We start from the raw sequence: 26,229 nt of genomic DNA, 5'->3' as shown, positions 1-26,229 counted from the left end.
TTGAGTCATGGAGATGTAGTGTTTAGTGGTAGTCAGGTACTCTCCAAGCAGAGGTAAGGCTCCGGCTGTTTTTTTATAATAATAATAATCATCTGGTGTATTTTGCCAGCCAGTAGGTACCCAAAGTATGAGTAATGAGGCTGTTTAACGTGGTCGAGGCACCTCCTCGAGCACGGGACCCCCGTTTTACGTCCCTCCCGGAAGACGATTTCGTGGAAAACTTCTTTTTTTTTTTTGGGACGTTTTTTTTTTCAGTCGTTTTTATCAGGCTTTCTATTTTTCTTTTTATCTTGCTGTGTCAAAACCTAACTTTGGTTTGGCTGGCGTACTTAAAAAAAAATGACAAAATAGAAAGCCCGATAAAAACGACTAAAAAAAACGTTTCAAAAGCAGCCAGGGCCTAACCTCTGCTTGGAGAGTAGTAGTCAGGATTTTTACAGGTCGCTCCTCTCTATTCTCCATGCAGAGGTTGAGTTGCGGAGATATAGTAGTAGTCAGGATGTTTACTGGCTTGCTCCTCTCTCCTATTACTATGTTTGTTGATGAACTGTGTGGGGATGGCCAGTAGGAGTCAATGGCCCATGAAATAATCTGTTGCAGATGCAATGATACATGTATCTCTCCCCTAGAGACCTTGGCTTTATTTGCACATGATTTATCATCTGATGACTAGACATCTTTTTTAGTATCTGCCTACAAGCATTCCAGCTTGAAGTCTGCATTACTTTGGGGCAAAAGAGCACATAGTAACATATGCACATAGTCTGATTTATCTGATAAAGGTGTGATTTTTATGTGACTGCACACAAGCCTGAAATGCAGTGACCTAAAACAGTAAAAGCTAAACTAGGTTAATGGTCCTTCACATAAATGATACAAAATCCTGAAATCTACCAATACACCAGGTCACACATCCTTTTTACAAGGAACTGTAGCAGGAAGCAGGAAAGACTGTGTTTCTGATATGATAGATAGCCACAGGGAAGATATTTCTTGTGTACATGTACAGTCACACAACTCATAAGGCATGAAAACTCCTTGGGCAAAACACTCATTCTCTGTGACATAGTAGGGCATAAAATACTTCATAGCTTCAAAATGATACTATTTCTTGAGCTTGCCGAATTGCCAGTTGTTGAATATATTTTAATACGACTGTCAGGAAAGTACTGTGCAGCAAGGAGCTTTCATCAGATGGAGAGAAAGTAATGTGCAGCAAGGAGCTTTCATAAGAAGGAGAGAGAACAAATGACAGCTCCTTGGCTGTGAAAGCCCTAGGATTGCAGATTGCAGGACCTGATGGGCATTTCCAGCTAAAAAAAGAGCTTGCATAGACTCTGATAGTTACGACTTACATGTGCAGACCTGAAGCTGGTAATAATTCATCATTTATAAGCATCACTGTGACGGATTATTGCCCTGAGACTATCAAGTTTTTATCTGCACAGTAAATCCATGCATAAATCACAGTTGAGCTGTTTTGACTATGACTTTATCCGCAGTTTTGTCCCCCTCAGTTACATAATCAGCTTGACTCAGTTTTAAATGGTGATAAATGTATTGGGAGGAACATCTGTGCTGGATTTGGGAATTTCAAGATGCCTTTATGGAATATCCTGCTCAAAAAATGCCTAAGGCCCAATCTATACATAGTTTTTGCCGATATCTGTGGAGATGTCGGGAGGGATCTGGAACGTTGGCCGCGGGACACCCGTGGCGCTTGCAGTCATAAACAGCTATATAGCCTAATGAGACCGTGTTATATGCTAATGAGTCCTCCCGAAGTCGGGACACATCTACACTCGCGCGGAAGCTGTCGGGAACCCCTGCTAAGCTATCGGGGACCCCTGCTAAGCTATCGGGCGAATGGTCCGGACCTTTCGGGAGAAATTTTCCCGATATCTTTATGGCGATATTACAGTTCCATCTAGACGCTGAAAAAAAGCTGTCGGCGAGAGGTTGTAGGCTTGCCGATATCGGGAAAAACTGTGTCTAGATCGTGCCTAAAAGGCCTGTTAGAACTTCTTGTGTCTAAACTAAAGAAGCTTTGTTTAGCTTTGCAACCTCATCTGCAATGAACCCCGTGATGTGTCAATGGTTTACATGTACAATTAGTTACAGGAATATCATTATGAGTATTGTCTTAGGAAAAAGATACTTTTTCTTTGCACTACTTTGCCCTGGCTATAAGTATAACTAACTAATCAGTAACTAGATCTATTTTGCATTTCAAAAAGTTTGCATCCTGGTCATTACTATTTTGCTGATCTCTGTTTTTTCCTCACCCAGATTGCCCTGGTTCAACATGTGGACAAGATATCTCCTCCCTTCTTCTACAACAGACATTTCCACTTCATTGACTTCACCAGGTAAGTTTATGTGTGTGGGTGGAGTGGGGCAGGTTACATAGGGATGTGTACAGGTGTAAGGATCTGGATAATTCTAAGTGTTCCTTTAGTGTCTGTTTTAGAGAGTGCAATACTAGGAAAGACTACAAAATATGACAAAAAAAATAGGTGTAAAACACTAAGAACAAGTTATTCAACCCCCTTGCTGAGAGTCAGCCATATACTAGTACTTACATCTGCTTGGAGATTAGGCTATATGTGCAGGGTGGGCGTGACTCGTGGACATGGGCGGAATCATCAAAGCTTTAAGTGTTTATCTATGGTTATCAATCATAGATGAGCTTTGTATAACTGAAAGTTATGCAGATGTGAATGTCAGGTACATAGTAAGGTTTGTGCTACACACTCCTCGAGGATTCCATCCTCGTTTTGCTCAAGATGTGACTGATCCCAAGAACTTGAAGAAGGGAACAGAACTTTCTAAACTGGCCCAATGACCTAAGATATAAACATGGAAACTTGTTTTGCCATGAGAAAGGAAACAGAGAATGTTGAACATGTGCATTGAGTTAGACTTGTATAACCATAACAGATTGAAAGTCATAACATGAGGTGATGAAGTTTATCACTTCCTCATCTACTGCAGTTAAAAAAGGATGATGTCCACTTGACAGAAGCCAAGACCATCACATGCTTTATTACTGTCTAAAACACATCTGGTAGATGTTAAAGGCCTGTCATCTAGCTATCTTGAGTCAAGATGTATAGACCCAGGAATACTATAACTTAGGGGGGTACTACCATGATCGAGATAGGAGTGCAAATTCACTGCTCCAAAGGGCTAACCATTGAAGAGCACAAGACCTACAAATTAAACATTTGATTACAGTCAAACCTTTTTTGCAAGAAAAGCATGTGTATGGAAACCCTTAGTTAGTTGACTGCAGACCCGAATTGGTGGCAGTAGGGCTGATTTGTTTGACACATTCTATTGAAGCCAAGAGCACATTCAATGATGATTATGATACTATATGTTAACTTTTTTTTTTTCGTTTCACTTCAGAACAGCTTTTCACAGACATTCATAACTTTACCCACACATGTCAATGGACAAAAGATATTGAGAGTTAATTTAAAGAATTATTTCTGGCTGAGGTAGAGAAGTTCCCTTGTGCCTGGTTACTCCATTATTACTCTGTAGACTGTACTCCGTGTGAACTTCCTTTTAAAACCAGGCCATGTGTGGTAAAGAGGTTTTACGCCTTTACCTGTTATTGAAGGTTGTAATTCCAATTTGCTGAATGTGTTTTCCAGAGTTTCTGCCCCAAAGTTTGTCCGGGTTGGTCACGTCCAAGTTCCCCCGGAATGTTGAATGGATCTTGAATGGGTTCGGCGGAGATTGTTTTCCATTCTGGTCCAGATGTTTGGGCCAGTCCTGACGTGTGTTATTTATTGTGAAGCCCATGGCACCAAAGGTGTATAATAGGTAGACTTGTAGTTGGAGCTGGTTCAAGTCTGTGACATTTTGATGCTGAGTCTCTTCCAGTCTTGGCCAGTTGATCTCTCGTTAATTGGTCAGTGACTGTGTGTCCGTTCATGCTGTGATTTTGGGTCGTGGAAAGTTCATGTTTCTCATCTAGACATTGCCTGAAAAGGTATGCAAAGGAGTGTGTCTGTACAGGATAGGGGCAAAGATGAAAGGAAAAATACATTAGCTGTAATCTCTAACAGTTGTAGACAATAGGAGGCATGTAAGAAAAATAAACTTATCAAGATAAAAGGTAGCTACAGCTATATATAGGCAGTCGGGCAATCCCACCCACGGTCGGGCTGATACCTTAGGTGATAAGAAATACACGGTGTTGTGTTTTATATATGTCGTACGCAGGTCGGAAAACACTGATTTCATTGCCAAACTACTCACAAAAAGGATAAAATTCGACACATGGTTTCAACCTACGCCAACAACTTTATTCTTTAACAACATCGATTTGAGAAAAATTCGAACAAAAAAACTGTGTTCGCTTGCAGCGGAGTGCATTCTACTTACTAGTAATCGATGGAAGCCTGTGTGATACAACTAAGAAGCCTGTGTGATTCGGAAAATTGTAATCCGGTCCAGAACACCTGTATCAAACGTTATTGCGGCCCAGGTTTGACATAAACAGAGGTTATTGTCACACTGCCATCTTGTTCCTACATGCTGCCAAACCTGTTTCAGTGGTTGTGCCTCTGGGCAGGTGAATACCTTTATAGGTTGGTTATCAGTAAATCCACTTAAGTGTTATTAAATGATGGAATGTTGACGATTGTGAGGTCTGTGTGTATGAAGTGACCCAAGCACACTTGGCTTACCTTGAGTTGCCTCGGGGCAGGTGGGACCCTGAAGGACAATACCTTGTCTGACTGTAGTCAGACACAGGTATATTTAATAAGGAAGGTACAAGGCATCAGTTTGAAAACACACTTCTATCTACTCACTTCAATTTTTGTGTGTTTTGTCATCTCTGAAGCAAATTTGATTTAAGTTTTGTCTATTTAGGATTTTGATACATCCATGGCCATCTTTATCAGACAGCTGTCAATAGTTCTGTACTATCTATTGTCCTTCCCGACAATTAACCCTGTGAAGCGTTGATTGGGAAAAGTCCATGAATCCAGGCTTGAGGCAAGGACTTAAACTAAGGTTACACAATCTAGGCAGAGCAGTAGTATGTACAGTATATGTGCTTGTTTAAGGACAAAACCTTGCAATTTTGATAAAGACCCTTACTTGTATATATATCCATTACCTCTTCAAAACATTACTATTTTCACGCGCGGATCCAGGGGGAGGCGCGCCAGGCGCGCGCCTCCCCCTTCAGCTGACAAAAAAAAAAAATTAGCAAGATAAACCCAGGCTACTAGTGGTCTTCGGAAGTTATGCTAGGAATATTGACAACGTTATAAAACTAATTTGCTTATTTGAAAGGAGATTTTCTGGTAATTATTAAGAGAAACTTGCAGTTTGCAATTAATATTGGGTCTTTCGAGTCACATAAACTTACGGTAAAGGCCCGGGGCGCGGCCGCATCAATTTCTCCCCATGAAACTGGTGGGTCGCTGTAAGCCAAAATCGGCGCTCAAAGATATAGAAAGAGCGTGAAAATTTTGTAAGATTTCCAGAAAATCAGCGGAATATTTATTTTTGATAAACTGGTGATTTCTATCGCCCGTCATCAGAGAGACGCAACCGGTCGACCCCGCCTTGGGAAAATCGGCGTTGTGCGCCGACATCCCCCTCCCCACTCCAGTTCTGATCAGTCGCCGCAATGACCGTGCTGAAGTTTTTGTTGTCATTTTCCCCCGATTAATCGTCATCAATTGCCACCACAGAAGCAAAAAGAGTCCGAAATATATGCAATTTCAAATGCGCAAGACACTTTCAAAATCGTCTCCGGCAAGCCGCTCAGATCCCACGAGATTTCTATGCGATTTTATAGGAGTGCGAGCCGCTTCGCGGTGAAAGGCAAATCGGCAGCCAGGTACAAATAATTTTGCGATATTGTTTGTGTTGCGTGGCGTCATTTATGAATATTAACAAGGAGAAACTAGCCTTCGTTAGGTTTGTTAGGTTTGTCCTCAGTGGTAGTTGCTAAAAATAGTAAAAAAAATGTCCCTAACGTGAACTAGACAGCCACAGACATGACAAAAAGTTAGTGTTAGTTTGCTTCTCAAATTTGCTCAGAGATGGCTCTAAAATGCACCAGAGAGCCTCTATTTCTTAAAATTTTTCTGGGGGAGGCCCCCCATACCCCCCCAACGAGAGGGGGGGAACCCCCCTCTCGTGCTCTCCCCCCGCGCAGCTTGCGCTGCGCGGCCGCGGCCTTCGGCCGCGGCCTTCGGCCGCGTCATGGTCCGCGCACCCCCCTTAGCAAATTTCTGGATCCGCCAGTGATTTTGGTAGTACAAAAGTGCCTCAAACTTTCAAAGCATATGCGTATCTTCCCGCCCCCTTCAAAACATTACTATTTTGGAAGTATATGCAGCATCAATGTCCTTTGGGTAATTCTGTTGTATTGATGTCTTTGAGAGAGCAAGCTCTAGGTGACACCAGAAGCAGATGTTTTGTGATATAATATTTGCCCACAAAATTCCATCCTTGTGAAATTGTATCACTTTATGGGGCCATTAAAACCTATCCCTATCACATTTCACAGCAGATGACAAAACAGTGTTGCTCTATTTTCCTAGGGGATAAAATGGTGTGTGTCTTTTGTGGGAAATATGTTTTCTATAGGGAGAAGAGAGGTGGAAGTGGTCCTGCTGAAGCTCTGTGGAGTGTATAGATGACTTGCAGGGACAGGTCATTACAGGTCACAGCTGGTAGTTACGAGGGGTGATCAATATGTTCTCGGCCTAACCCAGAAATAATAAGCACTACTCAAATTTTGAGGCACAACTTTATAGTATGAAGCCTTTTATCAATATCCTCCAAATTACAAATCATTGGAGTCATTACTTTCCAGGCATTCGTTTTATGCAAATTAGAAGGTAAGTGGCGAGAAAAAAGTGGTGTGAATTGTAATCAGACATGTGTGGGTCGAGTTCCCCATGCCGTAAATTAACAAAAGACATTGTCAAAATGTTTGATAATCATTCTCCTCCTATTTCAAGCAAAAAGAATTGGGTGTCTGACTTCCAGCAGCGCAAGTTCGATCGCACACATCAGGTCAGGTCAATTGTCCCATTTTTTCCGTTCTCCCTTACCTAACATTACTGGGTGTCGCCTGCAAAGTAATGATCACAATAATTTGAATTTTGGTACAGATTTATATAAGACGTTATACTTGACATCTATGCTTCGAAATCTGAGCTGTGCTTATTATTTCTCCGCAAAACCGAGGACTTATTGATAATCCCACGTACTTGTATAAAATCTTATATAGATGTGTACCAAAATTCAAATTATTGTGATCATTACGTTGCAGGTGACACCCAGTAACGTTAGGTAAGGGATAACAAAAAAAAAAGTGGACAATTGATCTGAAACCTGAGGTGTGCGGGTCAAATTGTCTGATCACACTTCACCCTTCTTTTTCTCGCCACTTACCTTCTAATTTGCATAAAACGAATGCCTGGAAAGTAATGACTCCAATGATTTGTAATTTGGAGGATATTGATAAAAGGCTTCATACTATAAAGTTGTGCCTCAAAATTTGAGTTGTGCTTATTATTTCTGGGTTAGGCCGAGAACATATTGATCACCCCTCGTAGCAACAAGGCTGGAAATGGCCAGGAGGTGGATTGCAGTTGTAAGATTAAAATTGCAGTCTCCGGTATCCTTGGAGCTGGAGAGAGTGAGAAAGATTAGAATGTTTTTGTAAGTGTTCAGGGTAATGTAATACCACTGCCCCTCACCAAGGTCTCATTATTCTCTGGTAGAAGACTACAGAACAACTGGAACTCATACACTGATACAGTGTATTTGATCATCCACAATTTTAAATGAATGAAGACCTTAATTTTAAATGTGTTCCACAAAATGATACAAAATGTGAAATGATTTGAAGCTAGATTGAATGATTGGTTTTCCATTAAAAGTAGATATCTAACTTTAATTATTATAAGATATGAATCATCAGGCTAGCATCTGTCCATCAAAATGGCAAATGTCAATATTTCAAAAGTTTGGTGCAATTCAATGATTTTGAATGTCATTTCATCATACTTTGTATATATTGCATGTCTGGACAAGCAGAATCCAACAGTGAATTCAGATAGTGACAGATCAGTTCAGGAAAGGGGAAACTCTGTAAAGAAAATGTAATGCTACCACTGTAGTGTCCCACAGATTCCCACTGGTACCATTCCTTTGGACACTGCATGACCTGGATAAGGATATCTGCTTGATGGCGTAATGAGGGGTTTCTTAGTATACAACTTTTCCTTTCTTCTACTTTGTCCTGTTCTTCCCCTTTCTGCTGTCTTGCTTGACCCTTGTCTCATCCATCATTCTCTTCAGTGTGATCAATTCCTATGGGACACATGCTGAAATGATTATGCAACTTGCCAGTACTCCTACACCATCCTATATATAGTTCTGAAGTCTGAATGGAAGGGTCCAGGGTCATAGAAGGGGTCATGCCCTGTACTGCCAGGCTGGTAACAGCTGTGAATGTTTACGTAGGCAAGCTGTATCCTATGTTGTTAGCTGAAAAGATGCTGTTGCCATAGAGACGAGAGGAAATGTTCCATTGGATTTGGCACAGAGTTACCCCAGGACCAATCCTGTGTTCTTTGCGGGTGAAAAGTTCAGTGCCCGTTTTTTTTTTTTTGCATGACAAAACATTAAGTGATGGATAGCAGAGCAGGGTATCACTCTGACATACATGTATAGTACTGTTGCAGTAAAATGCCTTGCTTCTGAAATAACATTGTGTTGATACATCCATATAGAATGCAGTGCCAGGACTCACTTAGTCACTGACCTTGCAACAAAATTAAGTTAAGATATGACTTTCCAGTTGAGAAGCCAAGGCAACAGCCAACATAGTTAATCAACTACAAGGGTTTCCTCCTGGCTGATAAACCACTAGGGCAAGGAAGTACAAATTATTATTGTCCTCTTCACATTTTAGCGATGATCAAGATTATAGGATTAAAGGAGATTAGATGGTTGAAATTTTGAGGAAAGACAGTGGAGAGAGAGAAAAGAGTTTTGTTGTCAATGGTCTCTGGACTGGCTGTTGTCTATCACTAGTCCCAGCCTATGGCAGAGGACAAGGGAACGGTGAGATAGTACAGGTTGCCTGGCTTCTCTCCAGAAGACTTCACTGTAGCCAGGCAAAACACTTCAGTGGCGGCGGCACCGGGGGGGGGGGCAGGGGGGGGGCGGCTGCCCCCCCCGGAAAATATGTTGGGGGGGCGTCGCCCCCCAAAAAAATCAAGCTGAAACCTTGTGTATTTTTTTGATGATGGAAATTTCATAAAATCAAGCTAGTCTAACAGCAAAATTTACCCCTGAAAATGCAAGAAATGGTGTTTCAGAGAGTCCCGATTTCAAAATTTCGCCAGACCTCCCTTGTGACGACTGCGTCTTCGGCGCAGGACAATATGTTGCGGGAGCGTTGCTCTGAGAAATCTTTTAAATTGAAACCAATACAAATTGTACTATCGTACTTAGCTTAGTTTACAAGCAGAATGTGCCACTGAAATTCAGGAAATGACGTTTCAGACGGTCAAGATTTTAAAATTTTCTCCGGACCTCCCTAGCGATGACTTGCGCCTCCGGCGCTCACAACGACATGGTGAAAATTTGTGCGTGGTAGCTTAGGTCATCGCTCTCAAACATCTTTTTCTTTGACAAAAATGGCATAAGATTTAGCGTAGTCTGCAAGCAAAATTTGTCCCTCAGAATACAGAAAATGTCGTTTCAGAGGGTGCAGATTTCGAAATTTCCAAAGACCAACCATGCGACAGCTCGCACCTTCGGCACTCGAAATCGTGAAAATATTTTGGGGGCATCGCCCTCGCTAAAACCATGTGTCTTTTTAACAGAATTGCCATCAAACTTAGCTTAGTCTGGCAGCAAAATTTGCCCGTCAAAACGCAGGAAATGTCGTTTTAGAGGGTCTAGATTTCAAATTTTCCCAGGGGAGCATGCCCCCGGACCCCCCTAGGGTGGTCGCGTGTGTGCCGCAAAATTCTGTCAGTAAAAGTTTGCCCCCCCAGACAAAATTTCCTGCCGCCGCCTCTGCACTTCATCTTAATTTGGATGGCAAAGTCCTGTGAATTTTAATTGGGTCGGTGGACTGTCAAAATGTGGCTACATAGGAGCTGGGGGAATCATGGCACCAGCAAGTTGGTAATACATGTACTAATGGAATGTAAGAAAATGTAATACTATAAAATTTAAAAAAATGTCCTTGGAGTATGCTGCATAAAGAATAGAATGGGTTAAGGTGCTTTGTGTAGAAAAAGAAATTGAATTATACATTTACATGTATGAAATATGAAAGGTCTGTTCTTTCAATTCATTTTGATAAATGCTCCCAAAGTACATGTAGCCTTATCTATTCTTCTGACAATCTGACAGACGTTTGGACAACACTGTTCTTTGTACACTTTGTAATGCACATGTTTTACCTGAAGATCAGCTCGGGTCACAGGTGACATGCCTGTGAAAAAAAACACCAGTACAAAACATCTGCGCACCTTATTCCTTGTTGACACTGCCTTTTGTTTGGCAAAGCATCTCTTGGTACCTTGAAAGGGGTTCTGAATAAAGAGCGCCTTCAGAGGTCAAATGCTGGGTCAAGGGTTATGACCTTGATTGGAGGATTAGGAGACAATTAAAGATTCACTATGCAAGTGGTTACTCAGGGGGTGGCAAATAAACAGTAGGAGAAAGGACCAGGTGTTGGGTTTAGGAAGTCCTTTGATTTTGAGCTTTGTGTGAATAAACAAAGAGAACTTGCCCTTGAAAAAATAATCATGTACACTTCAAACACTTTCACTTACGCCCAAGGGATGTTGCATTCGTAGCAATTCTATTACCCCCCCCCCTGTAGTAGATTTTGTACATGTAGTTGGATGTGATTAAGACTTGCCCACAAATTGGCACCATCAGAAACATAAGGCCTGTTACAATGTAGCTTAAAAAGGTTGCGGTACCATTACATGATGTATGGGTCTGGAGCAAGTGTCAGCTGAATTTGTTCAAGTGTTGCTTTATCGATAAGTAGTGTGAAACAATAGCAAGCTCTATGGGTGGGCTTTGGCTTGAGAGAAGTGTAGAAGGGTTTACTAAGAAAATACAGTTTCCCACTTTCTGACCCAAGGAAAGAAAATCTTCACCTTGACTTACATTGCATGCAGTACTGGACTGTAGAGGAAGGGAAACAGCAAACTGCCAACATTTCAAATTGAGCAGTTCGTGCGAGGTCACAAAAAGTTTACAGCGTTATTGCTTCTTCCTGACAAGATTTTTGTAAGTAGAATACTAGAAAAGCAAGAAAAAACGTTCAAACATAAGTCACCAGTGATAATTGTGTTGCTTGCCCAGTAGTTTAAGGGCATACTATTCTATAGTTGAAGTTAACATGTATATGCGTGTATTTGTTTCTGCACCAGGTTTGGTGCAAGACAGCCCATCTACATCAACATGATTCGAGACCCCTTTGACCGACTGGTGTCTTCCTACTACTTCAAAAGATTTGGTGATGGGAGGTCAGATGACAGAGGAAGGTACCTGAAGGAGGAGGATAAATTAAGAGTGAGTCCACACCTCTCTAATTAAGTTACAAATGCAATTGATGTACTGTATTTTGGAAGGCTATACGTCTTTTTCACACCTGTTTAACCACAAGTTGCAGAAAGATTATACCAGAATGTACAGTGTTTTCTTGACATCGTTGTAGATGTTTACTTACTATTGCACAGAGAGAAAAGTTGTATTTTGTATCAACATTCCAAAGTCACATTTTAAAAATTACAGTCTGACATTGACAAGTTCAAGTTCACCCCTCAGAGAGGGAGTGGAGGCTCTACAATGGAGATCTGGTTTCTCATTAGTCAAAAGCCTCCCTCTGTTGACAGAATGCTTTTCCCTAAGTAAACTTTGCTAAATATTTTGGAAACATTTCCTTCAGGTACCCAAGTATCAAAACAAACAAAGAAGAAAGGTAGCTTGATCTGTCTGTAGTCTGGCCGTGACACTGGCCTTGGTTGTGTACCTTACTTGCTGGACTGCGTGATGTTGTGCCTGGGGTAATGAATGGTGATGATAGAGTGGAGACATGAGAATCTTCTCCTGGAGTTGACGTGGGGGTATCTGTTCTGACCTGGCTATTCTCATTCTCCCGCATGTCAGCTTCAAGGAGTGGTCATAGGGAGCAATGGAATCAGTGTTCTCACCAGGGCTTTTCAGGATAGCGGGCCCCTACGCTGTGATTTGGATGCCCTATGCTGTGATTTTGGCCCCTACGTTGTGTTTCAAACAGAGTACTTTTTTTTCTCTCTTCCTCCTTCCTCTCTCTCTCTCTTCCTTGTGATACATCACATGATCACAACCTTGTATGCTGTTTCCAAGCATGCTAATCACTTGTTATATGTGAATCTTGTGGCTCTGGGACTCTCCCTAGAACCAGGAGGTTGTATGTTCCAGTCCCCCAGTAGTGTTGTCTTGGACCAAGGCCAGGCCAGTTCTCAGGGCCATCCCAATGATTAGGAACATTGTTGGTAAGATCTTGATGTCTGCCCAGATAAGGAGAATAAACCCAGAGGGCTTCGAAATTCCTGGTCTGTGATTTTTAGGACATTTGCTAACTACCTTAACTGCTGAGCAAGGAAAACGAAAGGAACTGGATACTTAAAATTGTATTGTCAAGTTGTTGTACTTTCCAACAGGTTGTGGAGGCCCCAGTATCAGAAATACGAAATGGTACTAGTAATTCTTTTAAATTCTATTAAAAGTTGAAATGGGAATCAAATCATTCAGCTTTGAAGACAAGTTAACCTTAAGTGTTCAAGACAATTGTGAGGAGGCCTCTTTTTTTTTTTTTTTTTTTTAAATTTTTATGTGGCAATATCATACCACCCGGTGGAATTATAAGAGTTGAGGTTATATGGTGATGTTGATGATGATGAAGGGTAACGTAATGATATACATACAATCAAGGAAGTTCTATACAATGTAGAAATGTCCTTGATACAATGGATATGGCAAGACTGTATGTATATCTTCTGTTTCATTGCGAATTTGTTCTTGTTGGCAAGACGCCACAGCAAATCATGTGAACTTCCAGACTGCAGGTTTACAGGCCTTATTTTGAAGCTGATTATGTCTTATTATTTTGACTCTTCTAAATCAGATAACAGTTTGAACTTGACAGACACTGGTGCTGTTTTGTCTACCAGTCTTCCCATACGTCAAAACCCTCCAAACTTAACCTCCAACTGAAATTTATGATGTCACCTGGAGCGTGTTTTTCCTCTTTGCTATGCTGTAGTTGATTCCTCTGGAAGTTTGCAGGGACAGGGGTCGGCAACACATGGGAAGACAAGGTCATATTTTGAAAACATGATATGCAATGTAACTTACAGGCTGACATTTACTGACTTTTGGTGCTTATGTGCATGTATTCTTGGTGCTGTACTTCTACATAGCAGCTTTCTACAGAGGTGATTGAAAAGCTTTGGCTCATGATATGACCAAAAAAATTGACTATACAAATATTTCTGGCAGGTGGGATCTGACACAAGAAGATTTTATCTTCTGGTCTTTCAGAATCTGAGATGTTGACGTAATCGATTCCATCCAATATTTTGATAGAGTGACTGGCACTGGTTCATCCTTTATCATATATAACGTTACAGTATATTGTATTTACAAATCCACATGCCATGGGCCTTTTCAGAGTCAACAATGAGGATGGCATTGTTTTAGAGTTGTTCTGACATGATTGAAGGGACTTCTGTCCTTGTAATAAGTTGTATGATTAGTTCTTTGAAATACAGTGTTTTGGAAAGTGGGTTGACAGTTGCCCTGGAGAGTGGTATCATAGGTATGACCTTTGAGCAGCAGTAAACTCAAACCATAGAATGGGAGTGTCAGAGGCAAGAAAATGGATGCTTGAAGGTCGAATATTTGGGTCAAATATCTTGAGGGCCCTTTACCTGTCCAACCTTCATATGACCCTTTCGCAACCCAAAGGTCGTGTTTTGGTGATTTTGCAAGTTTGGAACTTCCTGTGTGACCAGGACATACAGATTTTTATGTAGTAAGGAATTTGTGTGCTGTAGAGGTCTGTGTACTTTGCTACTTTGCTAGCCTGATCAAATCTCGCTTATAGCAGCCCACCCAATATCTGCCAGCCTTCAGGAAATGCGGGAGGGGACAGTTACAGTCATGGACAGCAGAGCTACACAGACTCCTACTTTGACAGATCTGGTTCAAATCCATGGAGTCAGCAGCCAGAGTGTGTGGGTTCAAACTTGGGTCTGGGCCTGACCAGGAAAGAGTTGCATCTTCCTTTTGGATGGGGTCGTAAAGCCGTAGGGCCTCATGTATGAGGGAGGTAGCTTATGATGTAAAACCTCTACAGATGAAAAATGTACACTTATGAAGACGATTATCCCCTCCTCAATGTTAAAATGGAACAGCCATAGGTGTACATTTGTTTTGTATTAGCTCAGTTCAGATGTATCTCATCAGTAGAACCAGGGTGAGTGCCATGATAGAGATGACCTATCTCCTCAGTGAAAACAAGGAACTTGAGAAGGTCCTGCACTTCTTTTATATACTGTCCCAGATTTTGTTGACATTAGCCAAATGTTATACTGCCACTTTCTCTCTCTGGATTGGAAATAATTGTTTACAGATCTTGTGGATGGGATTTCACAAAAGACTAGGGGATTTATTTTACTTTTCTTTTACTCCATATTCTTTAAACAGATCTTGGGGATGTGATTCCACAAACAAACAAAAAGTTCCATGTATTTTACTTTTTTTACCTGTCTCCATTCATACATTTCTCTTTACTATGATATTGAATCCAGACATTCTCTCTTGTTTCTAATTATCCTTGATGTAGATTTGAGGACCTGAACTTTGTCATCACAGCAACATTAGATTTCAGTCTTTCTGGTAATTAGCAAGGTAATGGTTTGTAATGTTGCCTATCTGTCTGAGATGTCATTGGTAATACTTACACATTGACACCTCCAGGGAAGGAGGTCAGAAACAGAAAGGCACCTTGTTCTTGTTAGCCATTCTTAGCTCAAGTTTGAAGCCTTTTCCCTATAAGGTCAAAGAAAGTATGTGATAGTTTCAAGCTGTTGTTTATCGAACAAGGTGCACCACATCAGATCTAGAGATGTGTAGTTGTCACATGAATGATGGGTTCAGAAACAGAGTAGAATCATCTGTATACAGTCATCTAACCAGGTATAAGTCTTGTTCAAAGTCATCTTGATTTACATGTTCCATATATCATTCTGTGGTCTAGTCATCAGAAGTATTTCAACATCTAAGAAATATTCAAAAGACGAGGCTACCAAGGGCAGGCCAAAGTTAAGCCTTAAGATACACAAACAGTATTTTGTCATGTTAATATTAATATACTTGTCATGTTGCACTCATTATACATGTAGGGCTAGAAAAACAAATCCCCTGCACTGTGCTAACATTATGTGTCCCTATACCTGCAAAGTTTGTGTGTGGGCACTCAGTCAAGTAGGCCATAGACCATCCAGATAACACTGAAAGTGAACACCAATGGGGCCTGATATGAGCACCTCCAATGTAGGACTGAAGCTGTGTGTAGAAGGTTTGCGTGTGGGCACTCAGTCAAGAAGGTCAGAAAGAGTCTAGACAACAGTGAAAGTGAACACCACTAGCTGCTGATAAAAGCACCTCAAGTTCAGCCTGCCTGTCTTCAGGAAAGTTGTAACCAGGGAAGGACAAGGGTTAAATGGGGCAATGTGATAATGTTACAATTTTAACTACATGCAATTAGGACATATGGGAGCACATGTAAGAAGATTAAAATATTTTGTTTTCATTACATTTGCTTCTAGGTTTACCATATGTATCATAGTTCATACACTTGTGAAATGTAGACCTGTGGAAACTTCTTTGGACATTGATTGTCAAAATATTAACAACTCTATTTAACTTGTTCTGTTGAAAAGGGCATGCAATTTAAACACTTTTGCTGTGCTTGTACTATCCCATTTTAATCCTTGCAAAACTTGAGCATGAAGGAATGAATGGAAACATTAATTTGATTAAAGAAGAGATGTCTACATTTTACTTAAGAAATATATTTCTGAGATGATGTAAAAGAAAACATATGTCAGTTTCCTTGACGAAAGGAATTTATTCACAAGTTATTGTGATTGGCTTCCTTGTAATACCTAATGGTAAAGTTGGATAGTTTTGTTAACTGGGGCTGAACCTACTTAGGAAAGTGTGGAGGAAAGTTGTTGAAAGTCCTTCTGCGTGTCTCTTGAAAACTCTTCATGCAGCAGTTGGACCAAGAGGTCTGTTGTGTTTCCTGGAGAGGCGCCCGGTCTGGAGGTGTATGACATACAAGCTACAACAAGCTCTCTCAGTACCCCTGGTGTTACTGTGGGAATGGAGCCAGATCCTTGAAGATGCAAAACAAAGGAAGTGTCTGCCAGTGCCTCAAGTGCTGTCTGATCATGTTCATCCTGAAGCCTTAGGGCTTACATACTTTGTTATTGTCTGCGGAAAAGAGCTGATTTAGACCCCTTTCAAGCAAAGACAGAATTTGTTACAGAAATAGATGATATTTGGGAATGCCGCATGCGTAAGCGAGGGATGAGGACGGTTCGGAGGTGGGGTCTTTTGCTATAAACATAACTGGTAGTTTTTGCAGAATAACTCAATGAAGGGCAAGCAACATTTTAACAATCAACTCATGATGAAGAGAAAAATAGTTTGATAGTGATACATAGGAAAAAAAGTGTCTGACTCTCCATGTTTATGTCCTAGTAATTCAATCAATGCTGTGTACAAAGGTTTGCTAACAAACTGTCCTATTGTTGTGATTGGACAGAGCTTCGATGCGTGCGTGCTGGAGGAACAAGTGGAGTGCACACGAGGCCTGCACTACATCATCCCCTTCTTCTGCGGACAGAGACCAGGCTGCAGGTACGTCCTCAGGGTTCTTTTGTTCTCTACTATGATGTATCTGTTGTGGATGTACAAGGAGGTGGTAACAGCCATTCCTGAAATGTGTCTTGGAAGAGTGCGTCTTAAAAGTGTCTGTCACTAGAAAGTTCCATCTAGAACTGGCTACAAGTAGACTGTCAAACATTTCAACATAACTACATTGTATTGTCCCTCTATGCACAAACATGTACAATGTCAGTATGCCATTTATAACAGGAAAAATCCTGGTGAGAACCCCACAGCGCTTTGTGACACTATGAATACATTTCATCAACTTGAAGTTTGTTACACATTCAGGTGATGGCAGATTTACAAGCAAATTTGTGGTGTCCAACATACAAATCATAGACTAATGAAGATTAATATGTCTGGTTGATGCCAAAAATGTGCCAGAATGACAAGTCAAAAGATGAAGGATTTCTTCCTGCTGTTTGTCTTGCAATGTATGGATTATGTTTTGCTGATATTTAAAATGTCACATACTATGTGACCTTGACATGGGGGCTTGCTCCTGGACAGTAGCAGCTTGTACATGTTTGGCAGGCAACAACTGGAAAATACACAAGTTGGAGGGAAGAAAAGAATGCCACACAAACCCTATCATTACTCAATACAGGCAGAAGAAAGTCACAGACAATGATTCAGGTACAGGAAAAGCCAAGTTTCTTTGGCAGGGAACAACTGGAAAATACACAAGTCGGAGGCAAGAAAAGAATGCCACACAAACTCTACCATTACTCAATACAGAAAGAAGAAATCAATGGACAATAACTATATAAGTGACATAGAAGAAATGCCACATTTCTTTGGACAAGAGCCTACCGTAGCATGGTAGCCTTTGATATATCTGATAGGGAATCAAGAACTACATTGTATCAGAGAAACTTCTTTTGTCACATAAGAATTGATTTTGAACGTAACAATACAACAGAATTGTATGGCATCCATACAGCATACCTGATAAAAGTATTGATTTAAAGACTTTTCTGCATCTCTTAAATCAAACTATCAAGGATTGCAGATCCTGAGCCGCCTGGAGGAGTAGATGTGTTTCTTTATACATCAGAGACTAGTCGGTAAGAACAATGCACAAGAAGACTCAGGGTGGTTGCTCTGTCACTTTGACATCACTTTAGCAAGGAGATGGTGTTGGTTTGTTTACAGCTTCAAGAGCATCAAATGGTTTTGTCTGACTTTCTGGTGGTGGGATGCTGGGTAGCCTTTGGCTGTAGAAACAAGGAGTACCTTTTAGGAAAGACTGGGATCAAGGCATACACATGTAGATATACTGGAGGGCAAAATGGTGGAGGTTTGTGTTCTCTGAGTACGTTTTCTACTTACTGTAACAGTATTAGGCCATGTTGATTTGATTATATGGATGACATCAGCGTGCGCATCAATTTTCAGCCGTTTGAAGTAGAAAGTTTTCAACCATGCTTTAAATCATACAAAGCATCTGCAAAAGGAGCAAATATATGCTGCGGTTAAAAAATATGTAATCGGAAAACGTGATACTGTAAACTGTAAACTAATGTCAGCGTCTTTGGTCAAAGGGGAAGATGTGAAAATAAAAAGTAAAGAATCTATTGTTAGGTATTCAATACTATGTATTTGGTCATTTGTTCAACCTTTCAGACCACTGAGATTTCATAATGAAGGCAACTTTTTTTGGGGGGGGGGGACTTTTTTTATTCTCATGCTCGCATCAGTTTGGGGTTCACAGAGGATGACATCCATATAGTCAAACCAATGTGGCCTTATGCCGGCTGGTGCTATATAAAAAGGAGATAGTATAAATCTATTGTGCTGCTAAGTTGGAGACATGTTTTACTGCCTTATTCCAGGGATCCATCACGATGGGCATTGGAGAGGGCCAAAGACAACGTCTTAGACAAGTTTCTTGTGGTGGGGATCCTGGAAGAGTTCAACGACACCTTGCGGGTCTTCGAACATCTGCTGCCCAACTTCTTCAAGGGAGCCATGTCAGTGTGGGAGAACCCACCTCAGTGGGGTAGGTTGTCTTTTTTATATGCCATAAAGTTTGTGATGATAAAGGTTTAAGACTTTGCCATGAAACTTAAGTCATACTGAGAGACAGTGTGTGGGTGTGTGCGTACCAGGCACGCATCCTGCAATACACTTGAAACAAACAAAGTCCCCCAAGGCTTTTCGTGCCAGAACTGACAGATATGTGGATGTTAACCAAGTTTTGTACAAATGGATATGCCTTCAGCCAGGGTCATTTTGCAAGGATCTCTTGCATACTAGATATACTGCCAGGCTGGAACCTGCACAGTGCAGATTTGCAGAAAAAAAATGATTTTGTCTTAGAAGGTAGGACTATCTCAGTGCAAAATCTAAAATGTTTAGAGGCAAAATCCTTACATTTTCATAGCTGCTGATTTCTGTGTCAAACAAACCTTTCCAAGAGAGAAACAGACAGGTAGAAAAATGCAACAATCTTGCCTCCCAACATCTGCTTGGAGTTTAAACAGTGCAGTGAGAGCCATTCTGGACTGTTCCATTAGCAGTGATGTCATCAGGACTAGCCAGGCTGTATTTACAGCTGTTGCTGACATGCTGACCCCTCCTGACCTCACCCCCATGTGCCCCTTTCTTGTGTTGAACCCTGAAAGCACACAAACATTGCTGGGCTCTAATCTCAGATCCTGCAGGAAGTGTTTAAAAAGTTCCTCAGAGCAAAAACTGGCCTGTACTATAGAATGACTGTAGAAGTGGTCCTCTATCACTTCTGTAACTGCAAGTCACATTCATAGTAAAAGTAATATACCGGTAAGTTACAGAGCCTCTGCGATCTCATCTGGCAGTTTGATCTCTCTTCAAGTGTTCAGCCCAACATTGTCAGGTTTCATGTGTTTGTGTTCTTTAGGCCTTGGTCCATAAAATCCTGGCTACTGGTGTTTGAAACTGACCACTTGTAAACACATGAAAAAGGTTACAAGCCTCAAGTAGTACCTGAAGACCTTTCAAACCAGGGCTGTCGCCAGCTGTAAATCTTTCCCATCCCACGCATCATTTGGGAGCTTATGTTGTTAATTTCTGCTGTTAAATCTGTCGAATTAAGCTTACGAAAATACAGTTTTGTCAATTTGAAGTCAAGTCTTGACGTTCACAGTTGTTGGATAGTGTGACAGATTCTGGAGATACCTTGCTTCAAATAGACCTACTGTAGTTCTAAATAGGCCTAGGGTACAATTTAGCTGTAGTACTACTAGTATGAACACATTTCTAGTCTGCCTCGCTGATAGATTACATGTACATACCCCTGCCCTGTTAGGTGAGGCTGGAGACCCCACAAACTGACCAACAATAAACAGAGCCCTCTTTGGTATCCTCTCTGTGTTTGGGGGTAAACTGTGGAAATTTCACACCTGATCAAGCAGAAAATGGTATTTAGTCCAAACCAAGGGCGGCCATTGGTAGAAAAGAGCTGACCAGCTGTACTAGTACTAAATACCGGCGGGTAGTTGCTTGTTTATGTTTATTTGAAGGGGGATGAATAGAAGGCCGCTAAGGTAAACACTTGTTTCACGTGTCTCAGACATTTAGCACTGTCTGGAATGCCTGATTTGTGTGCAGCTGCTCAGGTATGACCAGGAGAGACGCCAGGGTTCCAGGACATGCCAGTATTGTAGTCTCTACCAGACTCGGGGTCGCTTGAAAATTTTTTTTTAATGTAACAAATAGAGGACTAAGCCGGCCAGAGAAGTATAGCTGGCTAGGGAACAGCGCACTGTAGTCGGCTATACTTCTCTGGCCGGCTATAGTTCTCTGGCTGGCTTACTCCTCTATTTGTTCCATTTCTATGGTTTTTCCAGTGACCCGGAGTCTGGTAGAGACTACCAGTAGTATTGCATGCAATCCTATGGAGAAGTGGACTAGAAAAGGTGTCATTACCCTCAAATGATAACCTGTTATGTCAACTGTCCATCAAATGCATTTCTAACAAAGTCTATATGGCCATTGTGCAAGATCCCTCATTTTCAGAGCAATTGCATTGCTCCTTTTAGCTTTGCCTGATGGTCATTTCCTAAATCCTAGGGCTGTCATGCCCCAAGATGGAGAAAGGTCATGTTTTAAACCTAATTCAACAAGTATAAAATCTGTCCTGCAATAGCCACCCCAAAACTGCAAAGATTGGTTAAAACAATCCCCCCAAGAAAGGCTTTTCATTGTTTATTTTTGAGCTCTCCCATTGTGGGGTCTATGTGTACACGTAGGTACTAACTACAATGTACGTACATATATGGCACTGCATCTCCCAACTTGACTGGCTGATCAAGGAGAAGCCTGATTCTGCTGTCCGGCAAATTGTACTGCCTTTGTTGAAGAAAGAAGTCTGTGACTCGAAGCAGTTATCTTCCCCTTCCCTACATGAGACAGATGAATGTAATGTTTTAAGGGCCTGTGAGGGGAGGTCACAATTACATGTATTCTGTACATCACATTTAGAAAGGCCAAGTCCCCAACCTTATTCACTTGACTCACTTCCCTGTATATTATGCCAAATTACAAATTATGATTTATCTTGGGTTAGTGGTTGCCTACTACTTATGTGATATTTACATGCTTGATCTGATTATTTTCATCTCTTCCTTGCAGTAAGCCAGCTTTACAACACCTCCAAGACTGTGAAAAAGCCGCAGCCGTCACCGTTCATCCGGGACAAGATGCGGCGGAGAATGAAGCTGGAGTATGAATTCTACTACTTTGTTCGTGATATCTTCCACAACCTGAAAAACAGACTGGACATCCCCTCCACCCCTGACCAGGTGGCATACAGAAGCGATCCACTCTACAAGGAAATCATGGCCAGAAAATCAACCAAACTGATGTCTTATGCCAGAGAACAGCCCGTTATTGCAGTGGGAGCAGACAACAAGGATTACGACGAAAATGAAAATGAATACGAGGATGAAAGAAAGGCTTCTGAAGGCACAGCAGGGGATGCCACAGTGCAAAAAATTCCACAGGAACCAATCAAAAAAGTTGATCCAAGACAAGCACCGAGCTTGGCAATAGATGAAACACAGAAACATGCCATGCACATAGAGGAAAGAAAAGTTTTTCCACAGAATGTTTATAGTAACACCAGGGATGGAAATGCCTTAAAAGGTGGCACTTTATCAGGTGAAAGCTTCCCCAGAGCAGAAACAGAAATGGAAAGAGTTTTAAACCAGGCTCAACGTATAGTGAGTGCTGCTGTAAATGATAACCTCATCTCAAGGACTTCTGAAAGCATCAGAAAAAGACCTACTCCGAGGACATATGACACTGAAGACAAGGAAGAAGACGATTATGATGAGGATGATGAAGAAGAAACAGATGATAGGGAAGAAAGCAGATGATGTAATCAAAGTTAAACATCTACTTTTGTCCATGTCCCACACTCAAGTACAGTGCATCTGACATCTCCAAACTTATATCCGTGCATGTTTTCTTCTTCAAATATCAGATCTGGAGTATTGGTTTATCATCTTCCCTATGTTTTGCAGAAGAGTTGTGAATTCTAATCATTTTTTCTGTGAAAAAATATTTCAAATTTTGTTTCTATGCACAATGTGCATAATAGTGACCTTATATTTTTAACACATTTTCGATTAAGATAAGACTAATATTGCAGGGGGATCTTCAAATTAAGGAATGTGTAAGTAATGATGTCAAAGAATAAATGTAATATAGATTTGATGAGCTAAGTGTTATTTGAATTTCTGGTGAAACGGTCAAAGCCAGTGGCTAAAAATTCTTTGAATCTTTTTGTTCTGTGAGGTGAAAAAGTGATCTGTTAAAACCAAAGTGCCTTTAAATGAATACAGATCATAATATCGACTGCTCAGTGGACTAGTGAACAGTTTCTAGTTGTTTAATACACATATAAGTGTAGTTTAATACACATGTTAGTGTTTTTACTACAGATTATGACTGTTTTTGTGTGTTTCAAATGATATTTCTTGGGCTGTGTATCCAAATATCCGTACCTGTACTATACATTGTACCTTTAAAATTGTTTAGGTACAGGTCCGGTAACTAAAGCCGTGTACCTAAAATCTGTTTAGGTACACAGCGCTAAAAGAGTCCCACCTGGATATTGTCAGAATACATTGTGTTAACCACATTGTTTCATGATTTTCAGAATCTTTTGTGGTGTTTTAATCAGATAAATTTATTTTAATGATGTTTTAATTCTGTCCAGTAGAGATTCAGCCAGTATAAAAGTATGCAATTCAGCCTGTGGCTGCAAAATACTTCACATAGCTGATCATACTGATCATAATAAAACATTCATTCATTCATTCATTCATTCAGAACAGCTCTGGAGCTGAAAGGATCTGTACTTATCGAATTATTCGTTTGTTTTTTAATGCCATCACAATGATATTTACCTCTCAGACATCTTCAGTTCAACAACCAACAATGGATGGCCTGATTTGTAATTCCATATTTAGAAAGCCATGATATGAGATGTTAAAAATGGTCATATAGCCATCATTAACAAATACTTTTTTGTAGCCTCCTTAAGAAAAAGAAAGGAAGAAAAAGTACCACAAAATGTACACAAAACCCTCTCAGGTGCCAGTACGTTTAGCCTTGTTTGTCAGCCTTGGTATTATACTTAAGTATACATGTGGCACTTGTACTGTATATTGATTTGTGTATTGTAATAATTTTAACTGCTGTAAATTGTAAGAAAAATATAAGGATTTGGTCTGAAAATACTAATAACTGTATAGCCAGTAGGGATAGCACATTATACATCAGCCTGCTAGATCTAAGGTAGCCATTGTGTATTTGTCATGGGGTTAGGGTCTTAGACAGCAGGAAGAGGGTCGATAAAAAGAGAAACCAATGTGTTTTCCTGTCCACAAGTGAAGGAAATAACAGTCAAAGCCACACTCTCTGGATTTGTGCTTTTGGATGGTGGAAGTTTTGTTTCCTTGCTAGTTGACCAATGCATTTGGGAACCATTTGGGGCAAATATGTTTTAAAGATATTCTTTGGCATTGGGTAAGGTGGCAGACACACTGTGTATCACAGATTATGGGAAAATGTGTTAATGGTGAATTAAACAGCTTTTTGTGCTGCAGTTTTTGTCTTCTCTCTCATGGTACTGTGTTTATAAGAATTGTCAAGTTTTCTTTAGAGATTTAGATTTCCGAGGACATTTTATGAATAATTAAAATGTTGACTCATAATCACTGACAAACACAACAGAGTTTACTGACCTAACAATTTGGGCTAATGTCACATTTCCAAACCAGGGCTTGGCCGGGAAGTTTGTGGAAAGGAAAAATAGAAATGTATGCTTTAGAACATTCAAAAATAATGCCCATGACTATTCTCTTTTAAATTATGTCTTGTGCAGTTTGGTGTCTATATCATATTTTTTGCTCCTGAAAGCAGCCCGGTCGGGCATGGTCAGTTGGAAATGTGACGTAAGCCTTATTGAGACATTACTCATTTATATGTTCCCAGCCCTGGCTCCAGCCGTGCTTTCTTTCCTCATGGCTGACATACCAAGGATAGGTTGCTGTGGGGAGTAAATATCTGAAATGTTTCACACAGCTCCTGAAACATCACCCAATTTTCAGGGACTGCCTCCATGCCACCTCAAATGGAGGGGAACCAATTACTTCAATCTCTGACAGCTTGTAAAGTCATGTGCTACCAAGAAGTCCCAAGGAACAGTTGGGGAGGCCTTATGTGTTCAACTTTCCTTGACATCAATTAGAATGGGAGTAGAACCAAAGTCAAAAGAAGATTTTGTGCACAAATTTATGGATAGAATGTAGACAGCTTTCTTAACCTTTGCAACAGTCCAATATCACAACCGAACGAATATGTTGTTAGTCTTGATATGTTGATAGCGGAAACTGGGCAGCCTTTTATCCATCAAGCACTGCTGCAAATTCACAAGCCCTGATCTGAAGTAATGGTTACTACTGACTTTGAATTAGAAGAACCTGATTACAGTTGACAAATCATATATGCTGAAATCCTGACCCTACTGATGATGACCTATCTGATTGAGGAATAAGTAATGACATGGTCGTCAATTCATCAGACCACACAAGCTCATCTATTTTTTTTTTTTTTTGTCCCACATCCTATGGCAGTGAGAAATTTGAGTCTGTTTGACTTCTCTCTGGAACATTCCATCAGCAAGCTTTATTTGGGTTGGCACCAGCCTACAGAATTTGGCATGTATGTTTGACCCAAATGAGACTGTCAACAAGGAAGGCTTGGAGGTCGGGCTAAATTAAGGTGTCCAGTAATGTGTGTTGAGGGGGAGGGGGGAGGTGGACAAATAAACTTCAAAGACACAGGGTTCATGGACAGTCCAGGGGGATAAAAACAGGGTCATAGGTCGCAAAGGTTCAAGGCTCCCGAGTCCTGACACCTTGGTGGTACAAGTTTGTGCCAAGTGTCAAGCATGTAAATAAGACTCAAATGTCTCTGTACGTGCCAAACATTAAGGAAAGACCTGAATTCACCCTGGCCCTGCTTCTCAATGTAAACTGAGAATAGTTTGGAAGCAGAAGGGAAAACAGTCAACCTCCTTTACTCTTGGTGGAGCTACCTATACTGTGTCAGACTTTATAGTACACATATTCCATCATGTGTTTCTCGGGGTTGGGCCAGTCTTATCATAGAATAAGTATTCCTTTGAATTACTAATCTTGCATATTTGTGACATGAGGAATGCTGAAAGTTGAGCCTACTGTATCATCAAGTTGCAAAAAGGACAGACCTGAACTATTGTAGGATAGTTGAGAAAAGTTAGTAAGTCTTCTGAGTGGCAAAATGCCAATACTCATTGTACTGCTCCTCATGTGACACAATGGTAGCCTAAGACATAAGAGGTGTGGAGCAATCTTTTTAGCCCACATAATGTTTTAACTTCCCATCTCCCAACATTTCTAGAAACCCAACCCAACATCTTATCCAATCAAGTCCCTCTCATTTCCGCTTTACCATTAGTCATCAGATACCAATAATGTCAATTACATGAGGAGTTTTCTGACATCACAACTGTTGAAGATTGTTGTGCAGCCTCGACCCTCTGCCTGCAGAAAGACTGCATGTGTGTCACCCAGGTGCCACCATTCGAAAGTTAATCTAATCTTCCCATATACAGACGGTCAAGGATTGACTACTCTCCAATACTTTCAGTGCACCACT

General features: G+C 40.8%; 1 protein-coding gene across 3 annotated transcripts in view; it reads left to right on the top strand.

The window, feature by feature from the left end:
• LOC118422647 (uronyl 2-sulfotransferase-like) overlaps positions 1 to 24,133 on the top strand; it is a 43,430-nt gene extending 19,297 nt beyond the window's left edge. For 2 of the 3 annotated variants that reach the window (XM_035830307.1, XM_035830305.1), the window contains 6 exons: positions 2,290 to 2,369; positions 11,463 to 11,604; positions 16,913 to 17,007; positions 18,042 to 18,104; positions 18,873 to 19,039; positions 21,652 to 24,133. In XM_035830307.1, coding sequence (XP_035686200.1) covers positions 2,290 to 2,369; positions 11,463 to 11,604; positions 16,913 to 17,007; positions 18,042 to 18,104; positions 18,873 to 19,039; positions 21,652 to 22,397 — 1,293 coding nt within the window. In that variant the 3' untranslated portion in view covers positions 22,398 to 24,133. The remainder of the gene's footprint in view (positions 1 to 2,289; positions 2,370 to 11,462; positions 11,605 to 16,912; positions 17,008 to 18,041; positions 18,105 to 18,872; positions 19,040 to 21,651) is intronic. The other variant, XM_035830308.1, reaches the window with a different exon arrangement.
• Positions 24,134 to 26,229: the final 2,096 nt, after the last annotated feature.

This window comes from Branchiostoma floridae, chromosome 9 (genome assembly GCF_000003815.2).
Source record: "Branchiostoma floridae strain S238N-H82 chromosome 9, Bfl_VNyyK, whole genome shotgun sequence".
NCBI classification, from domain to species: Eukaryota; Metazoa; Chordata; class Leptocardii; order Amphioxiformes; family Branchiostomatidae; genus Branchiostoma; species Branchiostoma floridae.
Note: the sequence above shows the minus strand (reverse complement) of the source record. Positions and strands in the feature narration are given on the sequence as shown.